This window comes from Monodon monoceros, unplaced genomic scaffold (genome assembly GCF_005190385.1).
Source record: "Monodon monoceros isolate NGI ecotype Baffin Bay Population unplaced genomic scaffold, NGI_Narwhal_1 Super_Scaffold_13, whole genome shotgun sequence".
Lineage (NCBI taxonomy): Eukaryota > Metazoa > Chordata > Mammalia > Artiodactyla > Monodontidae > Monodon > Monodon monoceros.
The window spans coordinates 57327340-57339396 of NW_021703769.1; the positions used below are offsets into that span (position 1 = coordinate 57327340).

A 12057-nucleotide genomic window follows, 5' to 3' on the forward strand; every position below is an offset into this window, starting at 1 on the left:
CAAATGGCCCCTCTCCTGATGGGTCTCTACCTCTGGCTGTTTTGATTGCCATTTCCAAAAGGACCTCTGGGCTCTGGCTTCTCTTCCATCCTTAGTTGTCACCCCTGTATTTAAGGGAGGTCTCTTCAAGCACAGTTTTTTCCCAGCAAGATCTGGGTTTGAATCCTGGATCTGCTGTTTATAGTCTATATGAACTTGGGCAAGTACCTGCATCTCTCTGAGCCTCCTGGTCAGTCTCCCTACCTCCTTAATCTGTCCTTACCCGGCAGCCAATGTGGACTTTTAAATGCAAATCAGATCATTTTGCTGCCCTGCTAACCCTCCAATGGCTACAAAATACATACCACAAGGGCTGTTTGATCTGGCCCTTCCCACCTCTCCTAACTCACTATGACCCACCATGCTCCAGCCATACTGGCTTCTTTCCATTCCTGTAACCCATGTATCCTTTTCAGCCTCAGGGCCTTTGTACTTGCTGTTCCCTCTATCTGGAATGTCCTCCCCCTTCCCATGGTGGGCTTGGGAATCTGTTAGGTCTTGGCCAGCATGTCACCTCCTCCTGAAGGCTTTCCTAGACCAACTTTTTCCATATAAATTACCTCACTTATTTTCACCTTGTTTGTGTCTCTCCTTCACTGTTGCTCTTGTCACAATTTGGACTTATTTTATTTATTGCCTTTTGCTTAGTTCCCCCACTGTGAGGACAGGGACCTTGTCTTTCTTATTACTACATCCCCAGCACCTGGCACATGGCTGGCATGCAGGAGCACCTCAATAAATATCCACTGAATGAAAATTTCCATAAAATGGGCCTAACAGTTAATCAAAAGCTTACTATGTGCCAGACCATGTGTAAACCCTGTACCTAGTTATTTAATTTGAACAGGTAAACAGGTGCATGGCATAAAAATTCAAAATGTGTAAAAAATATTCAGTGAAAAAAAATCTTCCTCCCATCCTTTTCCCCCAGTCCCTCATTTTCCCTCCCTGAAGACAAACTATGTTGCCAGTGCCCTTTTAGTCTTGTTAGGAATATTCTATTTGTCTAAAAGCCAGTTCTTAAAAAAAATTTTTTTTTCACACAAATGACCACATTTTACCTACACTCTTTCTTCTTTTAACATGTCTGGGAGGTTATTTTCTTAGCACTAATGGAAAACACATGGTCCTGCCTTCAGGAATTTCCCTTTCTTTCTATTTTTTTCCTTCCTTTCTTCCTTCCTTCCTTCCTTTCTTTCTTTCTCTCTCTCTCTTTCTTTCTTTCTTTCTTTCTCTTCCTCTCTTTCTCTTTTATTCTTCTTCCTCCTTTCCTTCCTCCCTCCTTCCCTTCCTTCTTTCTTCCTTTCTTTTCATTTCATAAACATTTTCCCTAATATTTTATTATGAAAAATTTCAACATACAGCAAAGATGAAAGAGTTGTACTACAAACAACCATATACCCATCACTTCCATTCTACCATCAGTGTTTGGCTATAGTGGTCTTAACACATCTCTAGCCATCCCTCTATTCATCCACCCATCCAACCATTTTACTTTTAGAACACTTCAAGGTAAATTGCAGACACCAGTACTGCCCCATATGTCCTTCAGCATCCTTGTTATTTTTAGGGCTGTGTGGTATTTCACATAATCAACCATAATTTGGTTCATCAGCCTCTTGCTAAGGGACACATAGGGGTTTTCTCAATGTGTTACATGCTTGATACTCACTCAACTGATTTCCAATGCATTCCTGCGAAGTGGGAATCACTGCCCCCATTTCACAGATGAGAGATCAAAGGCTCAGAGAGGCTGTGTTGCAGAGACACACAGCTAGGAAGGGACCAACAGCAGGTTTTTTTTAATTTTTAGTATTATTTTTTTAAACTCAAACTCATCTTGTGTCCCCTCTGTGGCTCTGCCTCTCCCAGTGCCTCACTGCCCTGGGTGCTTCAAGATGGGGTTTGGGCTCAAGCAAATGAGTAGGGGCAGAAATTGTTGGGGGCTGGGGAGGGAAAGGGACCCCCAAGGCCACTTCCCAGCCATTTAAGGCAATTCTATAGGGCCTGCTGGGGTCCACAAGCCCCTCCTGGCTTGGAATACCCCTTCCCTGGGGCTGATGACCATAGTGTTCTCTCTGCAGCCTTCCCAGAGGAGCTGCCTGTGGATCTGAAGCACAGGAAGCTAGGTGAGCAAGGCGGGTGGGTCCTGGGAGATTGATGGGCAGGAAAGCCAGGGCCTCCTCAGGCCCGCATGTAAACTGGCATTTGAAAGCCGGGGCTCAGAGAGGTGAAGCCACTTCTCTGAGATCACACAGCAAGTGAGAGGTGGATTTGAGATTCAAACCAAGATCGTGATTCCATAGCCCGTGCTCTGAAGTTCAGGGACTGCTGGGAGATTCAGCTCCTCCTACAAAGCCTCTCCCCTAACACCTCCCTCCTCTTAACTCTGAGTCAGAGCTGAGACCCCACCCTACCACCACCACCTAGTTCCACTGCCCCTCCAGGCCACATGTCTCCTTTCAGAGTGCAGAGTCACCTCGGATCAGCTAGTGACCCAGCGCCCTCCCACCCTCCGTAGAGCCCCCATGCCTCAGTGAGCCTCTTCCCACATACACATCAGTCCCGCTCCCCTCCCACTCAGTTGTTATCGCAAAGGTTGGGCAACCAGCCCCTCTGCGGGGACAGACTGAGGAATGAAAGCCCCATAGTCCGATGGAGGAAGCCTGGTCCCTGCCCTCAGAAAGTTCTAATCTGATGGAGAAGACAGGGACCTTGTCCACGAAGACCCCAGGATGATGGAGGAATAGTCTCTGTCTTCAGGGAGCTCCCAATCTGATGGGGGAGGCAAGCCTCCACCCTCCTAGGGCTCCCAATTAAATGGAGGAGATAAACTCCTGCCCCAGTCTGATGGGCAGTGCTTGGGGCCTCTTAGGGGGCCGGGGGCTCAGTGACCAGCTGTAGAAGCTGGTAGGGGCCTGGGCTAACAGCCTATTCATAGGTCTATCCCACCCCTAGCTCTCCATGGCAGGAAGCTCTCAGGGCCCAGTCACAAAGAGGAGGCTGGGGGTAGAGGGCTGCCTGACACAGAGCAGTCGCTGATAAAACCAGCTTCACCCAGGGCAGAGAAGAGGACAGGAGTTTCCTTCCACTGCCAGTAGAGATCTGCTCCCAGAGCGCTCCCTACCCTGGGAAGGCCCCTGCAAGCACCCACCCAGATCTCACCCAGCCTCTAACATTGGCCCTTCCTCACAGCTGAGCCCCTAGCCATGCCCGTGGTGACTGGTGCTTTCCTGGTGGGGCTAGTGAGTGACTCTTCAGCTCAGCCCTGCCGGTCACCACCTGCTCTGTTCAACAAGGAGCCAGCATCCAGCCAGACCCAGCTGAAGGACACCGGTATGTTAGGGGGCTTGGAGAGGGTGGGCTTCCCCACTCCCCAGAGGCAGGAGCCACCAGGGACAGGAATTCCTCCCCCTACTAGTGTCCCCCACTTCTGTCCCAGCCAATGCCATCCTCAATGTCCCCATCAACCCAGTCTGTGCCAGAAAACATGCCCTGGAAGGAAACACATTCCTAGGAGACACAGCAGGGAATCCCCGCCAATTAGGGAATTCACCCGCCAGCCCTATGCTTTCATCAACTGGGAACTGAGCACCCTCTCTGTGCCAGCAACACCACCACAGGCAAGCAGACACAGCTGCGGCTCTCTGGAAGACTGGAGCCCTTTAGAAGGGAGTCAGCTGTTAATTAAGATGTTAATGGAGAATCCCACCTCACCGCCTTTGTCTCTTGCAGTGCCCCCTTCCAGTTCCTTGTTGAGCTGCCTGAGTCTCCCTGCTGGACCCATCCAGATCATCCCCACTCTCTCCACTCTGCCCCAGGGGCTCTGGCAAATCTCAGGGGCTGGGACAGGGGTCTCCAGTATACTCATCTACCAAGGTGAGTATGCGAGGCCGGGCTCCCCACCCCCTCTGCCTGTGACCTGACTACTCCCTGATCCCATCCCCCCTCCACCCCACCCCTGTCCCAGATATTTGGCAGTTTTAGCCTAGCACCTTCTCATGATCCTCCTTCCCCAGAACACCCATCTCTGTTCCCATTTCCCAAAAATCAAAGCGGAGGAGCAGAGCTCCCCAACGTGGTCTGGGTGAGTGATACACCAAGTGGCTAAGTGGCATTTTTTGGGTCACTTTCCCTGAGTAAGCCTTAGTTTCTCCTTTTTTATCAAAAAAAATTAAACTTTATTATATTTTAAAATCACAGCATCGGGACTTTCCTGGCAGTCCAGTGGTTAAGACTTTGCCTTCCAGTGCAGGGGGTGTGTGTTCGATCCCTGGTCTCAGAGCTAATATCCCACATGCCTCATGGCCAAACAACCAAAACAAAACCAGAAGCAATACTGTAACAAATTCAATAAAGACCTTAAAAATGGTCCACATCAAAAAAGAAAACCTAAAATAAAAGCACAACATCAATGCATGCTCATTAACAAACCAAGCAATAAGAGGTACTTACAAGAGTTACTGAGTCTCTCCCTCACTCTTTTAGTATACCATTGTGAACAGTTTGGTATGCATCCTTGCATAGCTTTCTCTGAATTGCCTTGTTTCCAGGTCAGTAAAATGGTCCCTGCTGACCTGCCACATTGAAAGGTTGTGAATTGTCCAAGGGAAGGCATGTTGGTCTCTAAGGGATGGGAGAGAGAATGAGGCTAAGGGGGATACTTCCACTCAATTCAAGAGCATCTTTTGAAGGTTGCATGCCAGTTTTTGTATAATGCATTGGTGCCCCAGGAGCAAGAGGGTGTTCTGGGCATCCAGGAAAATGAGTACTGACCACAGAGTGGGAAAAGTGCTGTATAGCACTTGCCCTAAGCTCCCTATGAGCTGATTGTGTCCATTTCACAGATGGGAAAACCAAGGCTCTGGGAGCCTAGTTGTAACTCCAGAGCTCTTTCCTCAACTTCGGCCTGAAATTTCTTCCTCTGGAAGTTCCCCTCACCTTTCCCCAGACTCCCAGCCCTACAGCCTGATTTGGGAAGGGGGTGACCCAATTGGGCTCCTTGTTGTTTCTGAACTCCTTGCCCTCCCCATGTAGGTGAGATGCCCCAGGCCAGCCAAACACCCGCCTCCAGCAGCACAGCTGTCCACAGCCTCCCGAAGTCCCCAGACCGGCCCGGCTCCACCAGCCCCTTTGCCCCATCGGCAGCTGACCTCCCCAGCATGCCTGAACCAGCCCTGACCTCCCGTACAAACCTAACAGGTAAGAATCAGCAGGACCTGTGAGAGTTACTGGAAGCAGAACTGAGGCCCTGGGGGAAGGGATTGCCTCAGACAATGAGGTCCACAAACAGAGCTGCCTGCAGACACGGGCAAGTTGTGTTTTTGTGTAAAACAGGGCAGGGAGGGTCTCCAGGGAGGGGGGATACATGGGAGGGTTGGTGAGGGGAACAATTGGAGAATCCATGCCAAACCTAAACAGGGCCACCAGCCTTCACCATCTTGTTACATGGCAGGAAAACAGGCTCAATGCAGCCAGATCTTCTGAATTGTCAGCAGAATCTGGAGATCTTGATTTTTTTTTTTTTTGCGGTACGCGGGCCTCTCACTGTCGTGGCCTCTCCTGTTGCGGAGCACAGGCTCCGGACGCGCAGGCCCAGCGGCCATGGCTCACGGGCCCAGCCGCTCCGCTGCATGTGGGATCCTCCCGGACCGGGGCACGAACCCGTGTCCCCTGCAACGGCAGGCGGACTCTCAACCACTGCACCACCAAGGAAGCCCTGGAGATCTTGATTTTAACATAGATATTGTGATTTTTAAAACACTGGTGAAAATTTTAAAAGTACAGCTGGCCAAAAAAAGGCATCTTTGAGCAGGATACAGCCTCGGGTCACCACCTGGTAACCTCCATCTTGCGGAGACTCAGCCCACGTCAGCTCTGACCTTGCGATACTCAGAGGACTGATGCCCCAGAGGGAGGGAGGTCCCTGGGGCGCCCCTCACCCTAACTCTGACACTGGCTTCTTCCCCTCCAGAGGATGAGATGTCCACCACCCAATGCCCAGCAGCTCACGAGGCATCCAGCAAGCTTCCCAAGTGGCCTGGTGAGTGGTGGCAGGGTCCCTCTGCCTGGGTGCTGGAGGCTTCCTGTCACTCATTCACCCAACATTTATTCAATCCCTCACTTGTTGGCTCATTCATTCATTCATTCATTCACTTGCTCATTTGATCCCGCCATCTCAGCATTCATTCCGCCAGTTATACCTACACTTAGAGCAACATTTACTGAGGACCTGCCCCTCGTAAGCCCATGCTAGGTGTTGACGTCTTGTTTGTGAGGCTGAGAGAATGAAACAGGGAAGGGTGGGTGATTGGGAGAGTGGGTGAAGGCAGGAGTGGATGATGGGTGTGGGAGAGATGGAAGGTGGGAATGAAAGGGCAGCTGAGAGAACGGCCAGACGACTGAGTCTGACTCTGTTCCAGGTACACTTCCAGGCACATGAGATGTAGTCAATCACTAAAGTTGTAAACAGGGACTTCCCTGGTGGTCCGGTGGTTAAGACTCTGCGCTTCCATTGCAGGGGGTGCGGGTTTAATCACTGCTTAGGGAACTAAGATCCCGCATGCCTCCCGGGATTGTTTGTGGCCAAAACAAACAAACAAAGTCATAAACAACCCCAGTATGATCCCCATTTTACAAATGAGGAAACTGAGGGCTAGTGGGGTATATCACATGCTCAACGTAACAGTAATAAGTGGTGGAGCTGGAACTTGAACCAGAAACCTGGATTCCACTATCTTAACTCTTAACACCACCAACCCCACCATGACCTCCCTGTGGTCAGTGAACAAAAGAAGAAGGTTAGTGAGTAAATGAAAGAGTGGACAGATAATCAAGTGAGAAGATGAGTGAATGAATGGGTGTAGGAATGAATGAATGAGTGTCTGGGTAATTGAAGGAGGCAGCTAATCAAGAAGGCAGTTGGGGAAGACTTTGACGAATGCGTGAACAAGCTACTGATGGTGGCCGGGCTGGCCACTCTGCTGCCCTCACAGTGGCCAGTCCTGCCACTAGCATCCTCCTCTCCCCCACCCCACACCCTTTGACATGTGCAGAGAGTGTGGAACAATTCTACTGCTCGCTACGGAACAAGTACCAGGCTAAGCCCGCAGGCCCAGAAGGCATCCTGGTGGAGGTGGACCTGGTGAGGGTAAGGCTGGAGAGGAGCGGCGGCAAAAGCCAGGACAGAGAGCTGACCACCCTGGACTGGGCAGAGCGGCAGCCGGCCCGAGGAAGTCTGGGCGAGGTGCTGCTGGCCTCTAGCAACCACCGGCGGCCACGTGAGACGCAGGTGATCGCCGTGCTGGGCAAAGCAGGACAGGGGAAGAGTCACTGGGTCCAGGCCGTGAGCTGGGCCTGGGCCTGCGGCCAGCTGCCACAGTACGACTTTATCTTCTGCATCCCCTGCCACTGTTTGGACCGTCCGGGGGACACCTACCGCCTGCAGGATCTGCTCTTCTCCCTGGGTTCACAGCCACTGTCAGTGGACGACGAGGTCTTCAGTTACATCTTGAGGAGGCCGGACCGCATTCTGCTCATCCTGGATGCCTTCGAGGAGCTCGAAGCCCAAGACGGCTTCCTGCACAGCACGGGCGGACCCATTTCAGCAGAAGCCCGCTCCCTCCGGGGGCTGCTGGCAGGCCTCTTCCAGCGCAAGCTGCTGAGCGGCTGCACCCTGCTGCTTGCAGCCCGGCCCCGGGGCCGCCTGGCCCAGAGCCTGAGCAAGGCCGACGCTCTGTTCGAAGTGGCCGGCTTCTCCGCCCAGCAGGCCGAGACCTATGTGATGCGCTACTTTGAGTGTTCGGGGACCACCGAGCACCAAAAGAGAGCCCTGGCGCTCCTCCAGTCCCAGCCATTTCTCCTGAGTCACAGCCATAGCCCCACTGTGTGCCGGGCCGTGTGCCAGCTCTTGGAGGCCCTCCTGGAGCTAGGTGATGAGGCCCAGCTGCCTTCCACGCTCACGGGCCTCTATGTTGGCTTACTAGGCCCAGGAGCCCGTGACAGCCCCCCAGGGGCCCTGGTGGGACTGGCCAGGCTGGCCTGGGAGCTGGGCCGCGGTCACCAGAGCAGCCTGCGGGAGGGCCAGTTCCCATCGGCCGAGGTGAGGGTCTGGGCTGTGGCCCAAGGCTTGGTGCAGCCCACCCCGGGGGCCCTGGAGACCAAGCTGGCCTTCTCCAGCTTCCTCCTGCAATGCTTCCTGGGGGCCGTGTGGCTGGCTCTGAGCAGCGAAATCAAGGACAAGGAGCTGCCGCAGTATTTGGCATTGACCCCGAGGAAGAAGAGGCCCTATGACAACTGGCTGGAGGGCGTGCCGCGCTTTCTGGTCGGGCTGGTCTTCCAGCCTCGTGCCTGCTGCCTGGGAGCCCTGGCAGGGCTGGCGGGCTCCACCGCAGCGGACAGGAAGCAGAAGGTGCTCACCAGGTACCTGAAGCGGCTGCAGCCTGGGACGCTGAAGGCGGGGCGGCTGCTGGAGCTGCTGCACTGCGCCCACGAGGCGCTGGATGCTGGGCTTTGGCAGCATGTGCTGCAGGGGCTCCCGGCCCACCTCTCGTTCCTGGGCACCCGGCTCACACCTCCCGACACCCATGTGCTGGGCAGCGCCTTGGAGGCGGCGGGCCGAGACTTCTCCCTGGACCTCCGCAGCACTGGCGTTGACCCCTCTGGACTGGGGAGCCTCGTGGGACTCAGCTGTGTCACCCATTTCAGGTGGGGGCCGGGGGCAGGAGAGTGGGCTTCTTTGCCTTGGGCACCTACAGCGGTCTTGGTGCTGTGCCCAGTGCTGACTCTGTGGGGTCTCATTTAGCATGAATGGCAGCCAGATGGGGGCAGAAGTGATTCTATCCTTTTTTAAGATGAGGAAGCCAAGGCTCAGAGGGGTACGGTAGCTTGCCCAAGGTCACACAGCCAGCATCATTCTTTCAACCATTATTAGAAGGCTGGCCTTATGACAGGCGCTGGGCCACGTCTAGAATCTAAGACTGACCTGGGTTTGAATTTGTTTTCTTTTCTCCATCCCCTGATCAAGCCACCGTTTTGTCATGGTTAGATTAAAGCCATAGCCTCCCCTGACCTCCCTGCCTCCATTCTCCTCTTCCACGCCACTTTATATTCAACCATCAGCACACATCTCCCTAGAAATTGCATCTGATCATATTCCATCCTTCCTTACAATCTTTCAGAGGCACCCCACCTCCCTCAGGATGAAGTCAAAGTTCCTTAATTTAAATTAAGGAATCTAAATCCTTCAGTGATCTGTTTGATCATTTAAGCCTAATCTCCAGAGAATCTCTGCCACCTTCCCCCTAAGCATACTGTACCCAAGCTGTAAGGTCTACACCATTGTAGTGGTTCAACTGAGAATTTAGCACTGAGCTTCCTGGTAGCCAAAGCAAAAAGGGAAATAAAACCACTGGGAGAGTTGAGAAAAAGGAGGAATTGATAAGGGCTTGAGTGGTCACGGAAAACTTTCTAGAGGAAGCAGGGGTTAAGTTGAGGAAGGAAAATATCTGAATAGGTAGGAGGTCCCTTCATGGAGCCGCCACTCCCCCACCCCCCACATTATGGTCTAGCTCAGTCACCATGACTGGGTCTGAAGCCCTTCCTCCACAGGGCTGCCTTGAGTGACACAGTGGAGCTGTGGGAGTCCCTACAGCAGCATGGGGAGGCCAAGTTACTCCGAGCAGTGAAGGAGAAGTTCACCATTGAGCCTTTCAAGGCTGAATCCATGAAGGATGTGGAAGACCTGGGCAACCTCGTGCAGATCCAGAGGTGAGAGGGAAAGGGCATGGGAGTTGGTCCAGACCATGCAGGACTTAATATTAAGTTTGCTATTAACAATTCTTCCTCTTTTGGGGGGACCTCCCCTGCTCCCCGCCAGCCAATGACCATCCAAAATCTCTCACTGCAGTCACCACCCAGGCAGAGTCCCTAAGATTTATCACTCTGTCCACTTCAGAACTTGCCATCATGTACCCAATTCTTTCTCAGCTAAAGCCAAGGAGATATTCTCTCCTGCTAAGAGTTCATAAGCTGCCTTCTGTATCTAGTAACACAAATGACACCTATGGCCACCTTTCGAGGCAGCCAGGACCAGTATCATTCCCATTTTCTAGATGGCAGAGGTCTAAGGTTCAAAGGGCAGAGGAAACGTGACCACAGAGCAACTGTCTTTCCCTCATTCCTTCATCATACATTGTTTGAGCACCTACTATGCGCTGTCTGGGATGGGTGTGGGTAATGCCTCCTCTAAGGCTCTTTTCCGTGAAACACACAGTAATGCCTTAATAATATCCTGTCCTGAGGTTTTTCTTTTTAACAAGGGGACAACAGTAGCCCAAGGAAGGCAGTCCTTCTGGGGAATTTTGGGCACTGGGGCAGGCGTCCCCCCTAGGAGGGGACTCCATGACAGGTGAGGAGCCAGCTCTTCCCTAACATTGCCCGTTCTCTCCAGGACAAGAAGTTCCTCTGAAGACACGCCTGGGGAACTCCCTGCCATCCGAGACTTAAAGAAGCTGGAGTTTGCGTAAGCAAAGGGGTAAATTGTCTCGGGTCCCCACGAGGTTTCTCCTCTGGCATTAGCTGGGCTTGTGCCACCAGAATGGAGATGGGTCCTCAGAATCATTCTTACTCTCTTGCCCCACCACTCTGGAAACCAGCTTCCAGCAGCTGGGGCATGGCCGGTCTGGGCTAGTCCTGGAGGTTCTCGGGGGTGAAGCTAACTTGCCCATTTGCTGGTGAACATACTCATTCGCATCCACTCATTCGACAGACCTACTCATATGACCGAGGCCACTGTTCTCAATGAGCTTGCTGTCCAGTGTAAATAGACAATTACCACTTGCTGTGATTAGTGGCCAGAAACTCAAGGGCTGTGAGCGTGAAGACTTAGGGGAGGTCAAGATGACTTCCTGGAAGAGGAGACTGAAGCACTGAAGCTTGACAAAGAAATAGGAATGGACCATGCTGGGTGGAGATATTATCTCCCCACTGCACAGAAGCAGACACTGAGGCCTTGAGAGTGTAAATTGTTTGTCCAAAGTCACAAATGTCAGGTCAGCCTGGCTGTTGCTCCAACAAACAAAAAAGTTAAATTCATGGTAGGTCCTTGTTAGGGATCTAAAATCATCCAACGATTAAGAAGGAATTATTAAACAACTACAGTGTTCTCAGTGCCATAATCTTATTAATTTCAAGAGCCACTCTGGGAGATAGTCGTTATCATCCCCATTTTACACATGAGGAAACTGAGGCCTAGTGAGGTTAAGTAACTTGTCCAAGGTCCCCAGCTGGTCACCCACAAGCTGTCTGCTCTTCCTGATCACAGCTCCCCCTGTGCCCCAGAAAAAGCCAAGCGTTTCTTCTTTTGAACAGCGACAAGAGGCCAAATTTGTGCAGAGGTGAAAAATATTGCTGAAAAGAGGAACTGTATGAAAACAATCACCAAGGGCCCCTTCTGGCTTTGAATTATTTTTAGCTTAAAAAGCCCCTAATTCAAGGTCGGAACTGTGCTCTGGGGAACAGCAGCCGTGGGGTAGAACAGCCCAGAACCCGGAGAGTAGCCACCTGCAGGCCAGAAGCCCTGAGAAAGTTCTGAGGAAAGAAGGAAGGAAGGAAAGGACTATTTTGGGCGTGAGACTGGCAGCCACCATGCCGGGCACCCTGTAGATCTCATGTGCAGATTAGGCCCCTCAGCCGCTCAGAACCCTGCAGGGGCTCTGCTGGTGGACGATTCTCCCCTGATTCAGCCCCCATTTACCTCTTCACCCTCGCCTCCTGCACTCTTTCCAGCCACGTGGGTCCTCTTAATGGTTTTCAACCTCACTAGGCATGGTCCGACCCCTGGGCCTTTGCACTGGCTGTGCCTTCCACCCAGGACACTCTTCCCCAGGTATCAGCATGGCCCACGCCCTCACTTTCTTCTAGTTTTCAGTGAGAGAGGCCTTTTCTGACTCCTGTATTTAAAACTACAGTTCTGCCCTGCTCACACTGTGCTTTTCTCTGTATCAATTATCTCCCACA

At 52.3% G+C, this 12057-nt stretch overlaps 1 protein-coding gene across 12 annotated transcripts in view; it reads left to right on the forward strand.

Moving 5' to 3' along the window:
* CIITA (class II major histocompatibility complex transactivator) overlaps positions 1 to 12057 on the forward strand; it is a 50230-nt gene that overhangs the window by 27859 nt on the left and 10314 nt on the right. For 10 of the 12 annotated variants that reach the window (XR_003793286.1, XR_003793287.1, XM_029221690.1 and 7 more), the window contains 8 exons: positions 2124 to 2168; positions 3235 to 3375; positions 3775 to 3918; positions 5077 to 5241; positions 6014 to 6082; positions 7095 to 8745; positions 9649 to 9807; positions 10490 to 10561. Coding sequence is in view for 9 of the 12 variants with exons in the window: in XM_029221690.1 (XP_029077523.1) it covers positions 2124 to 2168; positions 3235 to 3375; positions 3775 to 3918; positions 5077 to 5241; positions 6014 to 6082; positions 7095 to 8745; positions 9649 to 9807; positions 10490 to 10561 (2446 nt within the window). In the remaining 3 variants the exon portion in view is untranslated. Of the gene's footprint in view, positions 1 to 2123; positions 2169 to 3234; positions 3376 to 3774; positions 3919 to 5076; positions 5242 to 6013; positions 6083 to 7094; positions 8746 to 9648; positions 9808 to 10489; positions 10574 to 12057 lie in introns of all 12 variants that reach the window. The other 2 variants (XR_003793288.1, XM_029221691.1) reach the window with 2 other exon arrangements.